This window comes from Bufo bufo, chromosome 2 (genome assembly GCF_905171765.1).
Source record: "Bufo bufo chromosome 2, aBufBuf1.1, whole genome shotgun sequence".
NCBI classification, from domain to species: domain Eukaryota; kingdom Metazoa; phylum Chordata; class Amphibia; order Anura; family Bufonidae; genus Bufo; species Bufo bufo.
The window spans coordinates 556,350,042-556,377,264 of record NC_053390.1 but is presented as its reverse complement, the minus strand read 5'-3'; the positions used below and the strand labels follow the sequence as shown (position 1 = coordinate 556,377,264).

At 45.7% G+C, this 27,223-nt stretch overlaps 1 protein-coding gene across 1 annotated transcript in view; it reads left to right on the top strand.

The window, feature by feature from the left end:
- Positions 1-3,435: 3,435 nt before the first annotated feature.
- The window catches only part of LOC120991681 (cytochrome c oxidase assembly protein COX18, mitochondrial), a 62,875-nt gene continuing 39,087 nt past the window's right edge, over positions 3,436-27,223 (top strand). Inside the window, 4 exon segments of the mRNA XM_040420481.1 lie at positions 3,436-3,481; positions 16,421-16,904; positions 19,182-19,282; positions 25,968-26,134. Of these exon segments, the coding sequence (XP_040276415.1) occupies positions 16,431-16,904; positions 19,182-19,282; positions 25,968-26,134 (742 nt within the window). The 5' untranslated portion in view covers positions 3,436-3,481; positions 16,421-16,430.

Sequence of the window (27,223 nt, the reverse complement as noted above, 5' to 3'; positions counted from 1 at the left end):
CAAAAATGAGCCCCCACACAGCTCTGTAGACATAACTATAAAAAAATGAAATTTTTTCCAGTATAAAAAAAACAACAAAAACTATATAAATGTAGTATTGTTGTAATTGTACTGACCCAGAGAATGAAGGGCACAGGCCAGTTTTACTGCAAAGGGATTGCCGTAGAGACGAAAAATGTGGCAGAATTGCATTTTTTTTTGGTCCAATTCCACCCCATTTGGGCATTTTTCCCCACTTATAAATCACAGGAAAAAAAAGAAAATGCACCAAACGGATATACCACTGACTATACTAGCTAGTCATACAAGCAGATATTAAAAGCTGAGACTTTTGCCAATATATTCCTGTCAGGAACACATCGGAGCCCATCATGCACCACGTCACGGTCACTCAGCATGGCAAGGGTCCTACCACTACGCTAACTATGGTGTGAACAAGGTCTGAAGGTGATGTAATCCAGCTCACAGCCAAGCTTCCACACAACCGCCTAGCAGGACCACTAGTGCAATGTGAACAAAGCCAGACTGTAAGCCACACCCATATCAGACCATGTGATGGAGGCTACCAGGTGCAAAGGAATGTTTGAATGCCAGGTAAAGGCACACACACTACATATAAAACAAGACACAAACACAGAAATATATTGGCAATTCTGGGGGAGCTGCTCAGCCCCTAACACTGTAGCGTGTTTTTCATTGGGGGAGCAGCCCCACCGCATGTGGACCGCAGCAAACTACTATCTCCAGCAAAAAAATGCATACAATGGAGGATGTCGGCGCGGTCCACATGCACCACAAAGGCATCCTACACAAAACGGAGCATTGTGCGGATGAAAATATAATCATATAAATCACAGAAAAAATGCACCAAACAGATATGCCACTGACTATACGGGCTAGTCATAAATGCAGATATTAAAAGCTGAGACTTTCGCCAATATATTCCTGTCAGGAACACATCGGAGCCCATCATGCACCACGTCACGGTCACTCAGCATGGCAAGGGTCCTACCACTACGCTAACTATGGTGTGAACAAGGTCTGAAGATGATGTAATCCAGCTCACAGCCAAGCTTCCACACAAACGCCTAGCAGGACAACTAGTGCAATGTGAACAAAGCCAGACTGTAAGCCACACCCATATCAGACCGTGTGATGGAGGTTACCAGGTGCAAAAGAGTGTTTGAATGCCAGGTAAAGGCACATTCAATACATATAAAACAAAATCACAGAAATATCGTGGCAATTCTGGGGGAACTGCTCAAACCCCAAACACTGTAGCGTGTTTCTCATTGGGGGAGCAGTCCCACCGCATGTGGACCGCAGCAAATGACTATCCCCAGCAAAAAAATGCATACGGTGGAGGATGTCTGCGCGGTCCACATGCACCACAAAGGCATCCTACACAAAATGGAGCATTGTGCGGATGAAAATATAATCGTATAAATCACAGACTCCGATGTGTTCCTGACAGGAATATATTGGCAAAAGTCTCCGCTTTTAATATCTGCTTGTATGACCAGCTAGTATAGTCAGTGGCATATCCGTTTGGTGCATTTTTTCTGTGATTTATATAATTATATTTTCATCCGCACAATGCTCCGTTTTGTGTAGGATGCCTTTGTAGTGCATGTGGACCGCGCCGGCATCCTCCATTGTATGCATTTTTTGCTGGGGATAGTCATTTGCTGCGGTCCACATGCGGTGGGACTGCTCCCCCAATGAGAAACACGCTACAGTGTTTGGGGTTTGAGCAGTTCCCCCATATTTGCCACTATATTTCTGTGATTTTATTTTTCCCCACTTCCCACAGTGTTGTATGCAATAGTAAATGCAGGGATCTCAAGTCTCGCGAAGGTTCAGGGAGTCTCCCGCTATTAGATAGCGGCTCCCTGACACCCGAAGGTTTATCTCAGTCAGATAGCAGAGCAGAGAGATAAGAGAAGTGACAGGACAGAGTTTAGATTACAGGTTGAATAAACCCTTTAGGGTCAAATTGGCTTCTCAAGGAGATATATATGTTGAAGGCATCCCTCCTTCTGTCTCATTCAGTAGCTATATATCTATTGAGAGAGATGTATTTTTTTTTAATACATTTAACCCTCAATGATTTTAATTATATTATTTAAATTCACCCCCCCTGGATGTTTTTTTTTTTTTCCTACAGTGGGGTAGATAATTACACACAGGGTTTTAAAGAATAAACTTCCTGACTCAGACCAAGAGCCGACTCAGCGAGTCAGCAAGTGAATTGAAGCTTCCATCATCCGCGCATGCGCATTGCGCAACCTAAGCTTCGGTTCCCTTGCTTCTTGTCAGCTCAGCGAATGAACCGATTCATGTGAAAGATCCGAACTTCCCATCTCTAGTTTACTCGCAGTAAACCTTTCCGGCAACCTGTAGCAGTGTCCCCTTCTCCGCGCGTGCGCACAGTGCAAGAAGAAGCCGATGCCAGCAGTCCGCAACGGCGCATCGGGCTGAGCCTGTGCGCACGCGCGGGATATCAAAGCGGGAGGAGGGAGGGAGAGGTAGAGGCGGCACTGAGGAGTAGAAGGCGGCGCTGGGCACGAACGCCGATGCGTGCGGCCGGGCACCATGCATCCACAGACCTCCCCTCCTTGGGCACCTTAATTCAGTGATTGACAGGTTAGTAAAACCTGTTTTCCGCAGAACAAAGCCACAAATAGCTTTTATAAGGCCACCTTAGAAATCAGAATGCTACCCTGGACATGAGCATATGTTTAGCTCACAGGGCTTATAGGTGGTGACAGAATCCCTTTAATCATATACATAAATATGATAATTTGGGGCAGGGTAATGAGCCCAGTCCTCCACATCATAGAGCAAAGTGTGCAGATACTGCATATGTCTGGAAAATGTCATAAAAAGTTTGTGAAAAAAAAAAAAGAAAACCTCCCTGAAATGAGTTTTTGCAGGTTGGGAAGTCTGTAAATGGTAGCATTAAAAAGTACAATTTATCCCACAAAAAAACAAATCCTCATATGGCTATGTGAAAATAAAAATATTATGGCTTCAAAAAGGCAGAAAGGAAAAAATGAAAATGCAAAAATTTAGGGGACGGAAAACTCGTCCTGCAAAAGGAACAACCCCAAATCCAGCTATGACAGAGCAATGTGTATGGCAAGGAGGGCAAAAAGACTTCCTTTAATAAAGCTTCCTCAACCTAGTATATTGGATATCTGCAAGAACTTTCAGCACTAGAAGGAAACCCGTCTCCATGGAGATACACGGGAGATTCTGATTCGTTCAGTCACTTCACGCTCAGATTATGGTGTCGTCACTAAAGAGCGCCCATGACGTCTTCTGAAAGCAGCAACCTCCAGTGATCATAGAGTTGGAAAGCAAAGGCGACGCTCTTGTACGCCAGGCAAGGTCAACGCTATGGGTCTTTATGCTCAACTCCGGCGCCATCTGCTGGCTGTGCAGTGGTAGCGCAGGAGTCTGAATGGACGTGCTTCCTGTAAGTGACTGTTTTTTTTCCCATACATTTGCTCGCATTAGAATAGAAACAGAAGGTTGGGATTACACAAGACTGCAGCACTGTGGAGGAGTCCAGCCGGCTGACATTGCTGGGATAGCGTGAGGTTCCCTGAGGTAACTGACAGGAGTGTATTGTGAGTGGAGGCAGAACCATGAATTGTCATACATCTCCATACACACTGAGCTCTAGGTATTAAAATGTAGAAGTGGCCTCATTACCTCCTTAGTGAACAGCAGGGGGGCCCCTGTGCAAGAGCAGCATATAGGGCCCCCATTTGTTAGCTATAAGGCAATGTGATCTAGGGCACATAGTTCTCATGTTCTGCCCCCTCAAGTCCTGCACTAGGCATACCACAGTGTAGAAGATGGGCACAAGCCCCCTCCTCCCGGACATCAAACCTCCAATAAATGCACATATCGTTATAACGGCTCATGCACACAACCGTATGTATTTTGCGGTCTGCAAAAAATATGAATGACGTCTGTGTGTGTTCCATATTTTGCGGAACAGAACAGCTGGCCCCTAATAGAACAGTACTGTCCTTGTCCGTAATGCGGACAATAATAGGACATGTTCTATATTTTTGCGGAGCGGAAATACGGAAACGGAATAAGCACCGAGTAACTTCCTTTTTTTTGAGGACATATTGAAATGAAAGGTTCTGCATGCGGTCCACAAAAAAAAACAAAAAAAAAACGGAAAGAAAATACGTTCGTGTGCATGAGCCCTAAACGTTATAAAGTTAGGGAGCTCAAATGTTCACAACACCACACTGGCAAGCCTGGCGCTGCCACTACTATATCCAGCTGCCCACAGCTATGGATCAGTTGTGCTCATCTGCACCAAGACAAAAGGTAGCCATTGATCACCGAGGTCATCCTTCATGACTGCCTGGGCCAGTCCTATTAGGGACCTGCTCCATTGATTTTGCTGATCCCACCACTTCCCCTATGAGCCACTTTTCAGTAAAGGTAATGGTATCCTCACCACAGTCCCTAAACCAGCCGCCGGGTGAATGGTGTAATATTGAAAAAGTGGGGGGAAAAACTCCTCAAATTGGTGTTTGTTAGTTTTTTTTGGAAAGCGCTAGAACAGGGGTCAGCAACCTTCAGCACTTCTCAGCATGCTCCGTTCATTTCTATGAGAGTTCAGAGAAGAGCAGAGCAAGTATGTATGCTGGGAGTTGTAGTTTCACAACAGCTGGAGTGTCGGAGGTTGCCTACTCCTGCTGTAGAAAAAATTAGAGGTATTCCCATCACAGACAATGGGGGGGATATCGCTATGATATATCCCCATTGTCTGATAGGTGCAGGTCCCACCTCTGGGAACCGCACCTACACCGAGAACAGAGCGGGGAAGGTGGCGGAGGGCGCACTGCTCATGCGCAGCCTCCCTCTATTCATTTCTATGGGGCCAGCGAAAATAGCCGAGCGCTGGCTCGGCTATTTCCGTCGGCTCCATAGAAATGAATGGGAGCGGTAGCCGCGCAAGCGCAGTGCGCTACCATTTACTTGTATGGGGAGAGCATTTGGCGGTGGCTGGACCCCAGAAACCAGGGCTGTGGAGTCGGTAGATAAATGCTCCAACTCCTCAGTTTTTGGTACTTCCGACTCCCCTGTATTTAATATGCAAATGTATTTTATACAGTCCTTGAAGGAAAGAAAGGCAACATACATGTCATTAGCACAGAACTACTGGCTAGGAAGCTGCTGCCTTCTCCTTTGTGTGCTGATCTTCTGCTGAAGATAGGGCAGTGGGAGGATCCAGGAAGGGGGATTTATTTTAAAACATGATTTCCCTAGTAGAATCCCATAGTCATGTTTAAAGTTTAAGCTAACAATCTGAGTTTACAAGTTTTTATAGCCTTAGCTGAATGACAGCAGTTTCTCAAATGGTTTACAGCTTCAGTCTTGAACTATTGACTACCCATTCCCTTCAGTTATACAAGTGTCTCTAGTCCTGCAAAAAACATATTTACTTAATCAGTTATCAGTGAGAGGCTAGGTTAACCATGGGCGTTGCGTTCCCTGTAACAGCGGAACACAACACAATGGAAAGTATAAGTATTGCCGCTCCTTAACTGTGCGTTGCGTGCCATATAGTGAAGCATATGAAAAGCATGCTTCTTCATGGTCACTTAACGTGTTCCTTTTGCGGTAACGTGATGCACTGCATGCATTGGCCTTTATTCTTACAGTAGAGAAGTAATTAAAGGGAATCTGTCACTTGCTTTTAGCATTTTAAGCTTTCAACATTGCCATGTTCAATAAAGTACCTTATTTCCTGCAGTGGTCTTCTTACTTTATTTTGTTTTGTCATTTTGATAAAAAAAGCTCTTTTTCTGATATGCTAATGAAGCTCCAAGGTGCCCAGAGGGGCGTTTTTTTCCCTCTCTGGAGCCCATTGACGCCCCCCTGCAGTGCCCAGCCCGCCTTTGAAACCCAAGAACGCCTCCTGATCCTGAAATTACCTCCCACAGCCCCGGCAAACGGTTCCGCCCCCTCGCCACGTCATCTTCTACCTTCAAGAAGTGCCCTGTTCTTCTTCCTGTCGGCCACCAGGGCAACAGCCTCAAAAGTCTCACTGGGCATGCGCCGAGCCCAGTGATGTAATCTGAGCGTTGTTGCCTCAGGAGCTTGATGATCGTGCAGGCGGTACTGCACCTGCGTGAGATTTCTGGTGGCCGACAGGAAGAAGAATGGGGTATTTCTTGAAGGTAGAAGATAAGGGGGCGGAACCGTTTGCCGGGGCTGTGGGAGGTAATTTCAGGATCAGGAGGTGTTCTTGGGCTTCAAATTAAGGCGGGCTGGGCACTGCAGGGGGGCGTCACTGGGCTCCAGAGAGGAAAAAAAACGCCCCTCTGGGCACCTTGGAGCTTCATTAGCATCAGAAAAAGAGCTTTTTTTTTAATCAAAATGACAAAACGAAATAAAGTAAGAAGACCACTGCAGGAAATAAGGTACTTTATTGAACATGGCAATGTTGAAAGCTTAAAATGCTAAAAGCAGGTGACAGATTCCCTTTAATTATAACTTTTTGTGAATTGGGACATTTAAACTTGCTTTTTTTTTATTCCAATTTAAATTTAGTAGGAGTAGGAGTCGGTTCATTTTTGCCGACTCCAACTCCAGGTACCAAAAATTGCCTACGACTCTTCGATTCCGACGCCACAGCCCTGCCGGAAACCCAGGGTCCTCCAGCCACCACTCTCCCGGCTCCATTCTCGGCGTAGGTGCGGGTTCCAGAAATGGGACCCGCACCTATCAGACAATGGGGGCATATCCTAACGATATGCCCCCTTTGTCTGTGATGGGAATACCCCTTTAATAAAGTGTAGTCAATAAGTTACACGTGCCCCAAAATGGTGCCATTGAAAAATGCAAATCATCCCCCAAAAAATCAGCTCACATTTAGCTTCAGTGATGGGGGGAAAAAATTAAACAGGTATTGCTTTCAGAATGCAACAATGAATAAAACCTTAAAGGGGTTGTCTCATCTTGCCGTTACTAAGGCGACATGAGACACAGTCCCGACTAGGGATCGACCGATTATCGGTTTTACCGATATTGAGGATTTTGAACGTTATCGGCATCTATTTTGCCGATATTCCGATAACGTATTGGGAACACAGAACGCGCTGCTCTCAGCGCTCTCCGTGTTCCCTCCGCAGCACAGGGGAGAAGGAAGCAGTGTCTCCTCCCCCTGTGCTGCTGCTGCTGCCGCCGCTGCCGCCAGTGGCAGGAGAGGAGACAAGAGGAGTGGAGGGGCTGTGGCCGCTGCGCCACCAATGAAGATGAGTCTTTCATTAATTCATATACAGGAGGCGGGAGCTGGCTGCAGAGTCACATAGCCGGCTCCCGACCTCTATGAACGGCAGCTGCTGTCCGCGGTAGTTAACCCTTTAGGTGCCGCGGATCGCAGGTACCGCTCATAGAGGTCGGGAGCCGGCTATGTGACTCTGCAGCCAGCTCCCGCCTCCTGTATGTGAATGAGAGAGGTATCTTCATTGGTGGCGCAGTGCGCCCCCCCCTCAAGCCCCCTAGTATTAATCATTGGTGGCGCAGTTCGCCCCCCACCCCCATCCCAATAGTAAAAACGTTGGTGGCGCAGTGCGCCCCCCCCCCCCCCCCCCCCCCAGGATTAATCATTGGTGGCAGTGGCCACAGGATCCCCTCTCCCCTGCTCCTCCGATCGGAGCCCCAGCAGTGTAAGCCTGGGGCTCTGATCGGTTACCATGGCAGCCAGGACGCTATTGAAGCCCTGGCTGCTATGTTCAGCTCCATGCTGCTGTGTGCACAGAGCGCAGAGCAGCAGGGACAGTGTGAGATCCTATTCACCCTGATAGAGATCTATCAGGGTGAATAGGACAAGGGTTCTAGTCCCTAAGGGGGCTAAAAGTTAGTAAAAAAAAAAACCACAAAAATATTCAAGTATAAATGAAAAAGATTTACAAAAAAAATAAAATAATACACGTTAACAATAAACATTAATTTTCAGCAGATTTGTGTAGGAAAAATTTTTTTTTCCTCAAAAATAAAAATACCCAGAATATCGGTATAAATTATCGGCTATCGGCCTGAAAGTTGACAAATTATCGGTATCGGCCCTAAAAAATCAATATCGGTCGATCCCTAGTCCCGACCACCAGCCGCCCAGAAAACGGCGGAGTTAGCCAGAGCTTGCTGTTTCAGTAGCTCCATAACTCGGAAACTAACTTGCTGTGCTGCTTTATTTCCGTATTTTCCATGCACTGCCATGGGAGGTACTGGAACAGTGATCATTGGTGTGCACCTCTTGTAAGTAAATAATGTCAGAGTGACGCTGACATATATGGGCAAACACCCTGTTTGATTTTAATTTTAAAGAGCATATCAAATCAATGTTCCAAAAATTGCTCCTTATTGGGTGCAGATAGTTGCCGGGTTTATACATACAAGGTAGTGTCGGAAGAAGGAATGGCTTGTTCTGATACAATTATTTTCTCACTTACAAACAAAGTGTTCGGTTGCTCGAGTAGAATACCTCGGGATGCTCGGGTGCTGTACAGAGCACCCGAGCACAATTGAAGTCAATGGGAGAACCCGAGCATTAAACCTTCATGAGAAGATGAACGGAGGGTGGTCTGGCTATCACCCTGTGTACTGTCTTCCCCCATTTCCAGCTCTTCCACATGCATCGTCCTTAATTGTGAGCAACGAGCGTTTGAGTAGACAGAAAAGTGGGATGGTTACACTGATAATAGCGGCATCGCCGCTCACCATCTGTGTTGATTCCTCAAGGTTGCGTAAAACCTCACAGAGGTCAGACATCCATGCCCACTCGTCGCTTGTGAAGAGCGAAAGCTGACTGGAAAGGCGACGACCATGTTGCAGCTGGTATTCCACTACTGCCCTCTGCTTCTCACAAAGCCTGTCCAACATGTTGAACGTGGCGTTCCAGCGCGTGCTCACGTTGCACAACAGTCGGTGAGCTGGCAATTGCAAGAGCTGCTGCAGCGTTACCAGACCAGCGGCAGCTGTAGATGACTTTCGTAAATGGGCACACACACGGCGCAACTTCACTAGTAGCTCAGGCAAATTGGCATAGGTTTTGATAAACCGCTGAACCACTAAGTTGAACACGTGGGCTAGTCATGGATTGTGTGTGAACTTGCCGAGCTCCAAATCTTCCACCAAGTTACGGCCATTGTCCGACACGACCATGCCTGGTTGTAGGTTGAGTGGCGACAGCCACAGCTTGGTCTGGTCCCTTATACTCTGCCACAGCTCTGCAGCGGTGTGCTGTTTGTCCCCTAGACAGATCAGCTTCAGCTCGGCCTGTTGCCGCTTCCCCACTGCAGTGCTACACTGCTTCCAGCTACTGACTGATGGCTGACTGATGCTGCAAGATGAGAATTCAGAGGTGGAAGTGGAGGAGGAGGTGGAGGAGGAGAAGGGGATTGCAGCCACTTATGTAGGTGGTGGCAGAAATCCTGATGGAAGTATGGCCCGCAATCCTTGGTGTTGGTAGCACCTGTGCCATCCCAGGGTGCGACTCGCTCCCAGCCTTCACAACTTTCACCCAGTGTATCGTCAGGGAAGTGTAGCATCCCTGGCAAAAAGCACTTTCCAGCTGTCGTTAAGTGGACCTTCCCAATAACTGCGTCGTTCAGGGCACGGGTGATGTTATGGGACACATGCTGGTGTTGGCGGGGACGGCACACCGGGAAAAATAGTGGCGGCTGGGGACTGAGTAACGAGGGATGGCCAACGCCATCAGGCTACGGAAAGCCTCTGTGTCCACAAGCCTAAATGGCAACATTTCCAGGACCAGCAGTTTTGAAAGGTGCGTATTTAGTGCTATGGCCTGTGGGTGGGTGGCTGCGTATTTGTGCTTTCGTTCAAAGGCCTGGGGTATGGACATCTGTATGCTGCGCTGGGACACAGAAGTGGATGTGCTAGATGATGGTGTTTGCGAAGGTGCAGGGCGGGAGGCATCCGGGCCTACGTCTTGGACAGGAGATTGGCCAGCACGTTTCACAGGGGAAGAGGAGCCAGTGCTGTGACCCACAGACACTGATTGTGGACCCAGGCGTTCGGCCCACCTATTAAGGTGCTTTGTTGCCATGTGGCGGATCATGCTGGTGGTGGTGAGGTTGCTAGTGTTCACGCCCCTGCTCATTTTGGTACGGCATAGTTTGCAAATGACAATTCTTTTATCGTCTGCACTTTCCTCAAAAAAGCACCAGACTGCGGAACACCTACCCGTTGGCAAGGGAGATTGCCGCAAGGGGGTGCTCCGAGGAACAGTTGTGGGCCTGTTTGGTGTGGCCCACCTTCTCTCTTTTGCCACCCCACTGCCTCTTCCAGCCAGTTGCGGTGCTCAGGATCCCTCCCCCTCTGTACTGCTGTCCTCGCTCTGCTTGCCAACTTCCCAGGTTGGGTCAGTGATTTCATCGTCCACCCCCTCCTCTTCCACTTCCTCACTCTGGTCATCCTCCTGACTTGTTGACCTAACAAGACCTAATTTATTGACAACTGTGTCTCATCCTCATCATGAACCTCTTGAGACACTAATTGCGGTTGACTTATTGGCAACTGTGTCTCATCATCATCATCATCATCATCATCATCATCCACCTCGTGAAACACTAATTGCCGTTCCTCACCGTCCACTTTTTCTGACTGTGGATGCTCGCGTTTTGGGAATCAGTGCACAAGATTTCCTCATGTCCCTCTTCAAGTGGGCTTGGCGAGACGGCCAAATCAAGGAATGGCAATGAAAAGAGCTCCTCGGACTATCAGAGTGTGGGATCACTTGTTTGCCAAGACTCTCCATGGTGGGAGGAAGGAGGATCAGGGTGAGGATTCTGTTGACCAGACTCCTGGCTACTGAGACTGGACTTGGTGGAAGATAGTGTGGTGCTTAACCGACCGGAACCATTATCTGCTGCAATCCAACCGACCACCTGGTCGGACTGGTGTGACTTTGAGAGTGATGGAGAGTGATGTCCTGTGCCACCCTGCAAACTGGGACATGAAGCTAGGTATTGTGGATGAGTGTGTTTCTTGTGCTCTGGCACAGTCTCACTGCGCCCAGGGCCACGGCCTCTGCGTGCACCATCAGCAGCACGGCCACTTTCCCGTCCCTTACTGCTCGCCTTGAGCATATTAAATGGTATATATGCTTGCAAGTATGTCACACGTACAGTAGTGCAGGTTTATTAAGTGTATGCGCAAATAAATTAAGCTGAATGTCACTGATATTTAGGATGTGCAAACGTTATACAGGAGATGTAGCGCAGGTAATGTCGCTGTCAGCAGCGGCCAAACAATTGCGCTTAATGTCACAGATATTTAGGATGCACAAATGTAACACAACAGATGTAGCAGAGGTTGTGTCACTGTCCGCAGCGGCCAAACAATTGCACGCGATGCAGGTTGCGCTTATAATATATGTTGCAGCCAGATAAAACAATAGTCCTTAAAAGGACTTTTGGGTCTCTAACACCTTTCAAGACTAAACCCTGCCTAAAAAAAACAACTCAATTCCTGTCTCTACACTATCTGTTTCTTCTGCTGCAGTTCTCCCTAACTACAACTGAGTCAAACCACATGTCATCGGGTGCTATATAGCACCCGATGACGCGTTCCGGACAGCCAATCGCTGTAATGCCAGTAACCAACATGGCTACGGCATTACAGTGAGGGCCAGTACTACCCCGCACGTTTATTGGCTGCGTAACAACCAACAAATGTGTGGGGAGGAGACTCGAGCATCACGATGCTCGAGTGAAAATGGTGTTCGGCCGAGCATGCTCGCCCAACACTAATAAACTGTAAATAAAAAATATAATAAAATTTCAACAGTTTTTTGGGAAACAGATAAAGGTGTAATTGCACATCCCCTGACTGCGACAAAACTATACACTGCAATTGACACGGTAATATAAGCTTAATTGCTCACTTACGTATGGTAGAAAGATTGTGACAGGTTTTTGGGCGGGAAAAGGCACAATTGGACACATGCATAGAAATAAGTATATGCTGCTGGTGATGATGGGAAATATGCCTATAAAACGCCTATGAACTGTAGAGGCTTTGCAACAGGTCTTTGAAAAAAATAGGCTGATTCCTGCACAGAAAAACAAATAGGGTACTGTCTCTTTAAGGATCTCTGTTTATCTGCCCCAATGTTGTCCTTAATGATAAAACCTGACTTTTTACCTTACTTAACCGCTTGCCGCACACGTAACGCCGATAGGCGTCCGGGCGGCAGCGCTCTCAGGACTCAGCGACGCCTATTGGCGTCATCTCGTGAGACCCGTGATTTCCTGTGAACGCGCGCTCACAGGAGCGCGCGTTCACAGGATCGCGAAGTAAACAAGTTGAACTACAGCCTGCCAGCGCTGATCATTCGCTGGCAGGCTGTAGATGCGATTTTTTATTTTTTATTTTTTTTAACATCAGAAAGGTACATTAGACGCTGTTTTGTTAACAGCGTCTGATATACCTGCTATCTGGTCCTCTGGTGGTCCCTTTTGCTTGGATCGTCCACCAGAGGACACAGGCAGCTCTGTAAGTAGCACTACACTTCACCCCCCCCCTGTCACTTATTAACCCCTTATTAACCCTTGATCACCCCATATAGGCTCCATTCAGACATCCGTATGTGTTTTGTGGATCCGCAAAACACGGACACCGGCAATGTGCTTTCCGCATTTTGCGGATCAGCACATTGCCAGAACTATATAGAAAATGCCTTTTCTTGTCCGCAATTGCGGACAAGAATAGGACATGTTCTATATTTTTGCGGAATGGAAGTGCGGAACAGAATTGCGGACGTGTGAATGGGACCTAAGGGTCCCTTATCACCGCCTGTTAGTTAGCTACTTGTTAGGTAGTTAGCGCCCACCGCAGTCACTGATTAGCGTCATCGCTGTCGCTAATCAGTACTAGTACTATATAGTATCTGTAAGTGATCAAGACTGATCGCAATCAGATCTATATCAGTATATCATTAGGGTCACCTTAGGCTCTACAAAAACGCAGTGTTCGCCCGATCAGGCTTGATCTTGTGCGCACACTTGCGTTCAGTCCGCCCCACCGCAGTGACAGAATATTTTTTTTTCTGATCACTGCAAAAACACCGTAAAATCGCTGCGGCGCTATTAAGATCACTTTTGAGCTTTTTGGATCTTTATTAGCGATTGCAGCTTTTTATTTTTTTTGCACATTTTTTGGCAGAGATTTTTTCATCCACATTGATCGATGCGAATGAAGAAATCTGTGCCGTTTATTTTTTCTTTCAGCCCAGAGTCTGAACGGAAAAAAAAAATCTCATTACCCATATGCTCAATATAAGGCATCATGCACACGACCGTGCCATTTTTTTGCGGTCCGCAAACCGCAGATCCGCAAAAAACGGAAGGCGCCCGTGTTGACTTCCGCAATTTGCGGAACGGGCGCCTGCAATATAAATGCCTATTCTTGTCCGCAAAGCGCGGACAAGAATACGACATGTTATATTTTTTTAGCGGGGCGGAGCCACGGATGCGGACAGCATACGGAGTGCTGTCCGCATCTTTTGCGGCCCCATTGAAATGAATGGGTCCGCATCCGAGCCGCCAAAACGGCGGCTCGGATGCGGACCCAAACAACGGTCGTGTGCATGAGGCCTAAGGAGAATAGCAGAAACTCCTAATGCTGGCCATACATGTAATGATTGTGACCCTCAAATGCCAGGGCAGTACAAACACCCCACAAATGACCCCATTTTGGAAAGAAGACACCCCAAGGTATTCGCTGAGGGGCATATTGAGTCCATGAAAGATTGAACTTTTTGTCACAAGTTAGCGGAAAGGGAGACTTTGTGAGAAAAAAAAAAAATCAATTTCCACTAACTTGTGCCAAAAAAATTAATCTTCTATGAACTCGCCATGCCCCTCACGGAATAACTTGGGGTGTCTTTTTTCCAAAATGGGGTCACATGTGGGGTATTTATACTGCCCTGGCATTTTAGGGGCCCTAGAGCGTGAGAAGAAGTCTGGAATCTAAATGCCTAAAAATGCCCTCCTAAAAGGTACTCGTTGGACTTTCGGCCCCTTTGCGCATCTTGGCTGCAAAAAAGTGTCACTCATGTGGTATCGCTGTACTCAGAAGTAGGGCAATATGTTTTGGGGTGTATTTTTACATATAGCCATGCTGGGTGAGAGAAATATCTCTGTAAATTGACAACTTTGTATAAAAAAAATTGAAAAAGTTGTTATTTACAGAGATATTTCTCACACACAGTATCGGTATATGTAAAAAATACACCCCAAAACACATTGCCCTACTTCTTATGAGTACGGCGATACCACATGTGTGACACTTTTTTGCAGCCTAGGTGCGCAAAGGGGCCCAAATTCCAATGAGTACCTTTAGGATTTCACAGGGCATTTTTACGCATTTGGGTTCCAAACTACTTCTCACGCTTTAGGGCCCCTAAAATGCCGAGCAGTATAAATACCCCACAAGTGACCCCATTTTAGAAAGAAGACACCCCAAGGTATTCCGTGAGGGGCATGGCGAGTTCATGTAAAATTTTATTTTTTGTCACAAGTTAGTGGAATATGAGACTTTGTAAGAAAAAACTAACAAAAATAAATAAATTCTCAATTTCCGCTAACTTGTGCCAAAAAAAAAAAATCTTCTATGAACTCACCATGCCCCTCACGGAATACCTTGGGGTGTCTTCTTTCCAAAATGGGGTCACTTGTGGGGTATTTATACTGTACTGGCATTTTAGGGGCCCTAAAGCGTGAGAAGTAGTTTGGAATCCAAATGCGTAAAAATGCCCTGTGAAATCCTAAAGGTACTCATTGGAATTTGGGCCCCTTTGTGCACCTAGGCTGCAAAAAAGTGTCACACGTGGTATCGCCATACTCAGAAGAAGTAGGGCAATGTGTTTTGGGGTGTATTTTTACATATACCCATACTGTGTGTGAGAAATATCTCTGTAAATGACAACTTAAAAAAAAAAAATTATACAAAGTTGTCAATTTACAGAGATATTTCTCTCACCCAGCATGGGTATATGTAAAAAGACACCCCAAAACACATTGCCCTACTTCTCCTGAGTACGGCGATACCACATGTGTGACACTTTTTGCAGCCTAGGTGCGTAAAGGGGCCGAAAGTCCAACGAGTACCTTTAGGCTTTACAGGGTTGCTCACAATTTAGCCCCGCCCAAAATGCCAGAACAGTAAACACACCCCACAAATGACCCCATTTCGGAAAGTAGACACCCCAAGGTATTCACTGAGGGGCATAGTGAGTCCGTGGGAGATTTTTATTTTTTTGCCAGAAGTTAGCAGAAATGGAAACTTTATTTTTATTTTTTTTTCCTCAGAAAGTGTCATTTTCCGCTAACTTGTGAAAAAAAATTAAATCATACATGAACTCACCATGCCCCTCCGAATACTTTGGGGTGTCTTTTTTCTAAAAAGGGGCTCATTTGGGGGGTATTTATACTATCCTGGCATTCTAGCACCTCAAGAAACATGACAGGTGCTCAGAAAGTCAGAGCTGCTTCAAAATGCGGAAATTCACATTTTTGTACCATAGTTTGTAAACGCTATAACTTTTGCGCAAACCAATAAATATACACTTATTGTATTTTTTTTTTATCAAAGCCATGTAGCACAATAAATTCTGACACAAACTTGTATAGAAATGTAATTATATTTGAACAATTTTACCCGAAAAAGTTAAAAATACACTTTTTTGAGAAAATTGCGGTCTATTTTGATTAATATCAGAAAAACGAAAAATCTCAGCAGCAATCAAATACCACCAAAAGAAAGCTGTATTTATGAGAAGAAAAGGAGGTTAAATTCATTTGGGTGCCAAGTTGCATGACCGAGCAATAAACCGTTAAAGTTGTAAAAAAGGGCCTGGTCACTAGGGGGGTATAAACCTGTGGTCCTTAAGTGGTTAATATATCGTCTTCATAATCCCAACACTGTCCCTGCAAGATCCTAAAGTGGCTGTCTTCTTGTGTGTCCATTGCAGATAGGCTGAGCTCTCAATGACGTCTGTGCTTCAGAGCTATGATAGAGCCTGACAGAGCAGCCAGTATCCTCCCTCCTGATTGGCTGTCAGGCTGACTGCAAAGCATTCTGGGCAAGCCCCCTGGCCAGGGCCTTACTCAAGGTCATATGATCCTCCACCTTCATCTTTCCTGTCCTGTTTCCTCACTAGTGTACTGATTTTTAAAAGTAAAATTGTGAGTTCTGCTTTGCAAAACGAATCGCGAAAACCACGTTTGGAAGAAGAATTTTTGTGAAATTCATGACAGATTTGTTTAGAATCAATTCGCTCGTCTCTTGTTTAATCAGATTCCTGTGTGATTGACTTTAATTGTGTACTGTATCATTTTTTCTTTTTCTTTTTTAGATGTGGAGCAATGTTTTTTACAAATGTAAAGACAATTTGGACCAGAACTGCTAAACGTCCTTCTTTCCAAATCTTGTTATCGATAAGATGTCCGCACGCGCGGTCCTTTGGAACCAGCGGTATAAAAAAACACCAGGAAGGACTAATAAATCCAGTACGACTCTTAGCGCATAGTCACAGACGTTTAGATGTTAATGGCAGGAGTACTTTGTTTGCATCATACGTGTCTTTTTCACCCCGGCCCAGGACTATTGCCTCTGCCGCCCCCCTGGCTGCTGCTTCTACAGGGCAAGTGAACGGCGATTATGGCATGTTTGCAAAAATGGCCGACTCTGCGCCTGTTCATTTGGCGGAGAACGTGCTAACATCTATTCAGGAAGTTACAGGGCTACCATGGTGGGCGAATATAATGTGCACAACAGTAGCGCTGAGAACAGTGGTCACCCTCCCTCTGTCAATATATCAGATGCACATTCTTGGCAAGGTGCGTATTCTGCTGCCTTCTACTTGATGTATTCTCTATGCTGTTGAGGAAGTTACTTCTAGGATATGCCATAAGAAGGGTGAGCAGCTCTTAGCGGGCCGGAATTCCCACTCTGGCTACAAGTCCTAATAACACCCACCCTACCTGGTTACAGTAGCACCCACTTAACTCCCCCCTCCCATCATATCAGGGTATAATCAGATTGGCTGGTTTATTGCACTAATCAAACTTGAAGAAATCCATTCAGATGAATGTCACTCATTTTCAGCCGCAGAAATTTGTGCAACAAATCTTCCGGATGTGAATATACCATAAACCGCTGACAATGGGGTTAAATTGAAGTACGTGCCGTATATAAAACATCCCATCCCGCACTGGTTTGCAAACAGCTCAACCTTCTTTTAGCCCTAGATCTTGCCTTTGGGAGGCAATCAGTTGGTGCTTGTTAGTAGGGATCGACCGATTATCGGCCGATATTCAGGATTTTGAACGTTATCGGCATCTATTTTGCCGATATTCTGATAACATATGGGGAACAAGGATCGCGCTGCTCTCAGCGCTCTCTGTGTTCCCTCAGCAGCACAGGGGAGAAGGAAGCAGTGTCTCCCTCCCCCTGTGCTGCTGCTGTTGCTGCCACCAATGAGAGGAGGGAGGACAAGAGAAGGGGAGGGGCTGTGGCCACCGCTCCACCAATGAAGATACCTCTCTCATTAATTCATATACAGGAGGCGGGAGCTGGCTGCAGAATCACATAGCCGGCTCCCGACCTCTATTAGCGTTAGCCGCGATCTGCGGTAGTTAACCCCTCAGGTGCCGCACCTGAGGTGTTAACTGCCGCGGATCGCAGCTAACGCTCATAGAGGTCAAGTGAAAAGATAGATAAAGGATGGGCCGTGAACACCTGAAACGTCAAAGAGGACGTCTCAAGGCGGCCCTGCCATCATCTAAAAACAAACAATAGACAAACAAACAAATAACAGCGCCACTCTCAGCAATAAATAGGTAATATTAGTGGCCCATGAACGAGCCTCAGGGTAAATAATTAACACCCAAGTGAATACCAATAAAACTAGCGTACTCTTTGTGCTATGTATTAACGGTATTTTAGGAGAAGAGATAGCACGAGAAAGTCAAATATACCCTGAATAACGTGTTGAATTAAAATATAGACTAAATAAGTGTTAAATTAAAATTAAATTAAAATCAAGGCAGGGAGACACCCTGATGCACTCACTTCACAGGGGGTGTGCCACCAGGATAAAGCTCAAGACACCTGGAGCAGAATTCCCCAGCCAAGATCGCCTGTAGTATATAGAAGATATGACGTCAGCGCTCCGATCGTACCAAGATGGAATTACACGGCACGTGGGACAGCGGCTCTTCATCAATCTTTTTTATTCAAATATAAAATGGCTTAACGCGTTTCGGGGAGAACAAATAGTCCCCTTCATCAGGAGCAAAGTATAGAGGTCGGGAGCCGGATATGTGATTCTGCAGCCAGCTCCCGCCTCCTGTATATGAATTAATGAGAGAGTTATCTTCATTGGTGGCGCAGTGTGCCCCCCAACCCCAGTATTAATCATTGGTGGCGCAGTGCGCCCTCCACCCAAGCCCCCCAGTATTAATCATTGGTGGCAGTGGACACAGGGTCCCCTCTCCCCTCCTCCTCTGATCGGAGCCCCAGCAGTGTAAGCCTGGGGCTCCGATCGGTTACCATGGCAGCCAGGACGCTATTGAAGCCCTGGCTGCCATGTTCAGCTCCATGCTGCTGTGTGCACAAAGCACGGGGCAGCAGGGACAGTGTGAGATCCTATTCACCCTGATAGAGATCTATCAGGGTGAATAGGACAAGGGTTCTAGTCCCTAAGGGGGCTAATAGTTAAAAAAAAAAAAATATTAATTAGAAATGAAAAATAAAGATTTACCCCCAAAAAAAAATACACGTTAACAATAAACATTCATTTTCAGCAGATTTGTGTAGGCCGTGTGCGTTCCGCATCTGAACTGAACTTCCGGACCTCAATAGAGCAGTTCTTTTCTTGTCTGTGATACGGACAAGAGTTGGGCATGTTCTCTTGAAGTGAATGGGTCCGCATCCAACCTGCAAAAAATGTGGCTCTGATGCGGATACAAACCAGGCCTTACAAGTGCGCTCATCCATTACTCCTCTGTAATGAGGATAGCCTTTCCCAAAAACCTTTGGATAGAATTCTCTACTGTCACCCATATCGCCAGCCCATGAGTTGTTTTAAAAACCTTTGCTTTCTCTTCAGCTAGGTGGAAAAATTACAGTCAGAAATACAAAATTTAGCAAAGGAACTTCGGTATGAGGTGGCTGTTTATGGGAAGCAGCATGGCTGGAGCGACAAAGTTGCCAAGTAAGTTGTTCGTAGCTTCTAATGGTTATATTTTGGTATATTGGGTGGTGTGAGGGTGTAGCCGTATTTGGTGAGCACATTATGGCAGCTTTAATTTGCCACACGTTATGTCTCCTTTACATTCGGCAGCCATTTTTGGATTGTGGAGCATTTTAATCTAAGCTGTTAGAGCTTTGGAGTGAGAAGAAAAGTAGCTTAATCTGATCATCTGCTTGCATGTATCTTGTCCCCAGACACCCAGCGCCTTACTGTGACTTTTAAATAGAGCAGAAGGTAGTGACGTGCAAGGTTACTCTGTATATAAGGGACTTGTACATGACTGTGCTCCACCCAATTAACCCACTCGCCCTCATTCCATTCTTACACTGGTCAAGGAAGTTTATGTAATGTTCTATGGAAAATGTGACCTGTATTATATACAGCAGAGATCTGATCTTCACATTCAGGTTCCCTGTGAAGATGTGCCATTGGGTCATTCAATGGGGGCTAATCTGCAGCTTTTCTATGCAGAATCTACAGAAATAGTGAACATGGTCATTATTTTCTGCAGAGTATTTTTTTTTTTTGCATGGCAGATTTAAAGGGGTTATCTGAGGTTGGAAATGCTCCCCTATACGCCCAGACCCCTCGCACTGATTCTACTTACCTGGCTTCCCGCTTCCTGCGACGCTCCTGGTCCTCGCACTGCCGTCGCTGCTTCTTCCCGTACGTGGATGAAGACAGCCGGTGTCGGGGAGGACCATCCCCGCGACCACCTGCCATTGTCTGCCTGACACCAGATGTTTTCATCCGCGCACAGGGAGAAGCAGTGGCAGCGGCGCAGGGAGCTTGGTAAGTAGAATCAGTGCGAGGGGCCCGGACGTATGGAGGGGCATTTTCCGCCTCTGATAACCCCTTTAAGTGCAGAATCTGTACCTGAATCCTTATCAGATCAGTGATGATGAACATACCCTAAGATCTTTGCTGCTATTTGCAGGATCCTGAGGACGCAGTACACATCATTTCACCAGTTGCTGACAAGTCACTATCTTACATCGACATATTACTATATATCATAAACCCGCCAAAAGATTTATAAAACTAGTTGCTGTTCACATCAGAACACTATGTAGAAAATTATATTCACATATCGAACATTAATGCTTTAGTAAAGTCTAAAAACCCTTTCACTTTTTCACATTTTGTTATGTACCAAAATAAAAAAAAAATCTAGTTTTCCCCAACAATCTCCACTCAATAATTCATAAGGAGAAAGTGATAAAGAATGCTAATTTATTGTAAAGGAAGAACTAAAACATTGCATTGACATAAGTATTCAGACCCTTTCCTCAGGCTTTAGTTGAAGCACCTTTGTCAGCTATTACAGCCTCCAGTCTTCTTGGATATGATGCCACAAGGTTTTGCACACCTACATTTGGGGATTTTTTGCTATTCTTCTCTGCAGTTCCCTTCAAGCTCTGTCAGGCTGGATGGGGACCATCGGTAGACAGTCATTTTCATGTATTTCCAGAGATGTTCAATTGGGTTTAAGCAGTGGTGTAGCATGGGTTGCCAGCACCTGGGGCAATCCAAAAATTGCCCCCCCCTCCCCGAGCTTGTAGGCACGCTCCTTTTAACAGATAATGTAGTAGATGACTTGCAGTCCTATGTAACTCCACAGATAACACAGTGATAACTGGTTATAATGTGGTAGATGGGTGTGAGGACCCAGAATTCAGAACACATACAGTGTGACCTGAAGTCTGGGGCCGATCTGCGGCAGTGTGGGCCAAATTCTCGATCTCCTTCCCCCAACCCTACCATGAACAGATATTTGGATGGACTTATTATTATTATAATGGCCCCCTCTTTGTTAATAATATAATGGCCCCCTCTTTGTTATTAATTATTATTATTATTAGTGGCCACTCTTATTAGTATAATGTCCTCGGTCCTCCTCTCTCTGCTCCTCACTCACCCCATAGTGCCCCAGTACCTCCGCAATTAGGGTAGAGTACATACTTAAAAAAAAAAAAAATACTTACCTCTCTCCATCACAGCTTGTGGCATCCCGGCGCAGGCGGTCACGAACGCCTCACTGTGCCTTCCCGCTCCACGTCATCTCGCGTGACCTCCTTCGTCGCATAACAGAGGAGATGGGAGCCGTAGGCTCCTGTGGCCCTCATTAAAATGCCTGGTGCCCCCTGAAATTTGGTGCCTGGGGCAACTGCCCCCGCCCCCCCACGCTACGCAAATGGATTTAAGTCAGGGCTCTAGCTGGGCCACTCAAGGACATTGACAGACTTGTCCCTAAGCCACTCCTGCGTTTTCTTGGCTGTGTGCTCAGGATTATTGTCTTGAGCACTCTGGATAAGGTTTTTATTAAGAATACTTTTAAAATGGTTGCAAAACCTAACTTGTATAGCTAGAAACATAATTGATGCAAGCTAAATTGGTCATTTGATGCCTGTAAGAATTTATTTTTTCTTACTATTGTTTAAAATTTATTTTTAATAAAAAAGTTTAAAAGAAAAAAAAAATATTTGAATATATCTGTGCTTTGCTCCATTCAGCTTTCCTTCAACCCTACCCAGTCTCCTTGTCCCACCTTCTGAAAAAGACATCCACTGCATGATGCTACCACCACCATGCTCCACTGTAGGGATGGTATTGGACTGGTGATGAGCAGTGCCTGGTTTTCAGAATTGATGCTTAGAATTGAGGCTAAAAAGTTCAATCTTTGTTCCATCAGTGCAGAGAATCTCGTTTCTCACAGCCTGGGAGTCCTTTAGGTACTTTATATTTTTTTGCAAACTCCAGATGGGGGCATTCATGTATCTTTTATTGAAGAGAGGCTTCTTTCTTGACACTCTGCCATAAAGCCCAGATTGATGGAGTGCTGCAGTGATGTTTGACCTTCTGGAAGTTTATCCCATCTTCACACAGGATATTTGGAGCTCCTCCAGAATGACCATTCGGTCCTTGGTTATCTCTCACCTGCTTATTTAAGTTGGTGGGGTGGCCAGCTGTAGGAAGAGTCCTGGTTGCTCCAAACTTCTTTTATTTAAGAATTATGGAGTTCTTGGGAACTTTCAGTGCAGCTGAATTTTTTTGTATCCTTCTCCAGATATGTGTCTCCACACAATCCTGTCTCTGGACGTTAAAGGCAGTTCTTTCCTCCTCATGGCCTGGTTTTACTCTGATACGCTATGTCAGCTGTGAGACCTTATCAACTGAATTTACCACAGGTGGACTCCAGTGAATAAATGATCAAGATAAATAGGAGGCCCCCAGAACTAAATTTCAAGTGTCATAGCAAAGGGTTTGAATGTCTGAATACTTATGCCCATATGAAATGTCTTCCCTTTTAATAAATTATCAACATTTCTAATATTCTGTTTTCAGTTTGTCATTATGCGGGATTGAGTGCAGAATGATGATGGATAACTAGATTTTTATTTTTATTTTAGCACAAGGCAGCAACATAACAAAATGTGAAAAAAGTGAAAGGGTCTGAAGACTTTCCAAATGCACTGTATATATTGGACTATACTAATTTGTGTTGTGTATATAAGGCTACATGCACACAACCGTTGTGTGTTTTGCAGATCCGCAAAACACGGATGGCGTCCGTGTGCGTTCTGCAATTTGCGGAACGGCACAGACAGCCATTGACATAACTGCCTATCCTTGTCCGCAAAACGGACAAGAATAGGACAGATTTTATTTTTTTCTGCGGACCACGGAACGGAGCAACGGATGCGGATAGCACGCGGAGTGCTGTCCGCATCTTTTGCAGCCCCATTGAAGTTGGGATGCAATACAGATTACTGGCTATGGCTGTTTTTCAGATGGCTATGTGTGGTCCGGGAAAAATAGTCTGTGTCTTGGCTACATTTCCCAGATCAACTGTGGCGCATCAGACCTGACCTCACAGCATCTTAGGGATGATGCTTTGAGTACCTGGCTGACCTCAAAGTTTACCGTACAGTACACACAGTGTCGTGTGAGTACAGTACGATTGATCTGCCTCTGAGAAGGAACTCATAGCATCATAAATCACTATGATGCTGTGAGTTTGGGTCAGACAAGCCATAGTCAGTCCGGGAAATAATGGCCCAGTTTTTGCAGACCGCACACAACAGCCAACATATGTCTTTAATTAAAAAATATTCTACAGTTTTCAAACCAGCACCTTGATCCGAACACTTTTGTTATTGCATGGAATTAAAAAGTTTGCATAGCCACTGATTCATTCAATAGAATGTATCTGTATAGCACCGCCTGGTGTTTGTTCTTTTTCTTATGTCTTTGTCCTGCTCACTTAGATGGTCGCACATGCTCAGTTTCATCCGTAGACTGCCCCCTTAGCTGCAGCAGAAAATACACTCCCCTTGAGCTGTCAGCTTGATATAAATCTAGCAGAGCAATGAATGGGGAGATCTCTGGATCCATGTGAGGTACAGGGCTGAAGTGGCTGAATTTTAGGTGGCTTTGTTTGGGCTAATTTTCTTTTAGACTACATGCACAGGGGTACAGGTAGACTTGCAGAAATTCTGCATGAATTTCTATATGGTTTTCTGTGCGTTTCTGCACCAAATCTGCATAAAGATCTGCATGTGTTACTTGCAGCTTTTAGTGCAGATATGATTTTGCTGCAGATCTCACACTTCCATTGAAAATTGGACAAACAAATGACATGCTTCTCCAATTAACTTGCTGTATAGTAGGGCTGCACGATAAATCGAAAAAATAATCGAATCGCAATAATCGGCAACTGCGATATTGGGATTTGGCCGACCCGAAAATGCCGCGATTATATATGAAGGGGTCCCGCGCACATAACTGGCTTTGCGTGTAAAGTATTTTACTAGTGTGTGAAACAATCTCTCTCCTTTTGATAACAGGTCCAGCCTCTGTACTCACTTTCACGATGAATGCAATGCACTGCAGCTAACGGCAGCGAGCGGAGCGTTACTAAGTGACGTCAGTCACACGCCGGCCGGCCAGCTCGCTACCGCTCGCTGCAGTGCATTCATAGTGACAGTGAGTACAGAGGCTGGACCTGTTGTCAATAGGAGAGAGATTGTTTCACACACTAGTAAAATACTTAACACAAAGCCAGTTATGTGCGCAGTTTAGGACACATGAGGGGACACATAGGGCCATGAGGGGAACCAGCATAAGATGCTATATGTCTTATGCTGGCCCCCCTCATGGCCCTATGTGTCATAGCACACATCCCCTATAACAGCGTCCTCCACAGATCCACCCCATAACAGTGCCATCCACAGGTCCCCATAAGTGTCCTCCACAGATCCCCCATAACACTGTCCTCCACAGATCCCCCATAACAGCGTCCTCCACAGATCCCCCACATAACAGCGTCCTCCACAGATCCCCCATAACAGCGTCCTCCACAGATCCCCCATAACAGCGTCCTCCACAGATCCCCCATAACAGCGTCCTCCACAGATCCCCCACATAACAGCGTCCTCCACAGATCCCCCACATAACAGCGTCCTCCACAGATCCCCCACATAACAGCGTCCTCCACAGATCCCCCACATAACAGCGTCCTCCACAGATCCCCCACATAACAGCGTCCTCCACAGATCCCCCACATAACAGCGTCCTCCACAGATCCCCCACATAACAGCGTCCTCCACAGATCCCCCACATAACAGCGTCCTCCACAGATCCCCCACATAACAGCGTCCTCCACAGATCCCCCACATAACAGCGTCCTCCACAGATCCCCCACATAACAGCGTCCTCCACAGATCCCCCACATAACAGCGTCCTCCACAGATCCCCCACATAACAGCGTCCTCCACAGATCCCCCACATAACAGCGTCCTCCACAGATCCCCCACATAACAGCGTCCTCCACAGATCCCCCACATAACAGCGTCCTCCACAGATCCCCCACATAACAGCGTCCTCCACAGATCCCCCACATAACAGCGTCCTCCACAGATCCCCCACATAACAGCGTCCTCCACAGATCCCCCACATAACAGCGTCCTCCACAGATCCCCCACATAACAGCGTCCTCCACAGATCCCCCACATAACAGCGTCCTCCACAGATCCCCCACATAACAGCGTCCTCCACAGATCCCCCACATAACAGCGTCCTCCACAGATCCCCCACATAACAGCGTCCTCCACAGATCCCCCATAACTATGTCATACCCAGCCACGTCAGCGGCTCATATGCGAAAATCCATGCAAATAGACCTCTAGCACAATTCCCTTCAAATATCGCATCGCACATCGTTATCGCAATTTTTAGGGCCCTAATCGCAATCGCACAAAATTCCCATATCGTGCAGCCCTACTGTATAGAGGTCTCTGGGACATAAATTGCAACTGTTTTGCACCTTAGTTATGGATTATATGCTTGTGTATATGTTTAAGCATTTTTGAGTCATTGAATAACAAGGTCATTAAAGGGGTATTCCGATCACAGACAATGGGGGGCATATATGGGGCTGATGGAAATAGCCGAGTCAGCACTTTGCTATTTTCAGTGGCCCCATATAAATAAATGGAGGACGGCTCTGCATGCGCAGTGCACCTTCCACCACTTTCCCCGCTCCATTTTCAGTGTAGGTGCAGGTCCCATTGTCTGTGATGGGAATACCCCTTTAAATAATCCTTGCAGCCTGATAATATGTATGTTTTCCCTATTTTCAATACAGGTTTCATTTCCGTAAAAACATGAAAAGGTTAATAACAGAGCTCTATGTACGAGATAATTGTCATCCTTTTAAAGCCAGCCTGATCATGTGGATCCAAATACCCTTGTGGATCTTTGTTTCTCTGGCTCTAAGGAATTTCAGCTTTAATACAAGTGGATCCAATACAGGTAATTTTGATCTGCTGTTTGTTTTCATATAGCATGATGTCCCATCAGTGTCATTTATGTTTGATAATCCTGTTAAAGAAATGAGACAGCTGCACTGCATGGTTACCACAGCTATCTCAGTTTTATACCTGGGAATTTTACCTTGGACGACCTATCACTAACTCACCTTTATTAGAACTTTAGGCCGTTTTCATGATAATTTAAAGGGAATGTGTCATCAGAAAATGATCTATTGTTTAAATAACATTTTTATGTTTAAAATATTTTTTAATCAGATAAATCTTTATCAGTTTTTTGTCTTTTTTAACCACTTACCGTCACACTAACGCCGAAAGGCGTCATCTCTGCGGCGCTCCCAGGTCACATATAGACTCCTTGATCACCCCCCCTGTGATTGATATACCCCCCTGTCATTGATCACCCCTCTGTAAGGCTCCATTCAGACATTTTTTTGGCCCAAGTTAGCGGAAATTATTATTTTTTTCTTACAAAGTCTCATATTCCACTAACTTGTGTCAAAAAATTAAATCTCACATGAACTCACCATACCCCTCACGGAATCCAAATGCGTAAAATTTTTTAGACATTTATATTCCAGACTTCTTCTCACGCTTTAGAGCCCCTAGAATGCCAGGGCAGTATAAATACCCCACATGTGACCCCATTTCGGAAAGAAGACACCCCCAGGTATTCCGTGAGGGGCATATTGAGTCCATGAAAGATTGAAATTTTTGTCCCAAGTTAGCGGAAAGGGAGACTTTGTGAGAAAAAAATAAAAAATATCAATTTCCGCTAACTTGTGCCAAAAAAATAAAAAATTCTATGAACTCGCCATGCCCCTCATTGAATACCTTGGGGTGTCTTCTTTCCAAAATGGGGTCACATGTGGGGTATTTATACTGCCCTGGCATTCTAGGGGCCCCAAAGCGTGAGAAGAAGTCTGGTATCCAAATGTCTAAAAATGCCCTCCTAAAAGGAATTTGGGCACCTTTGCGCATCTAGGCTGCAAAAAAAGTGTCACACATCTGGTATCGCCGTACTCAGGAGAAGTTGGGGAATGTGTTTTGGGGTGTCATTTTACATATACCC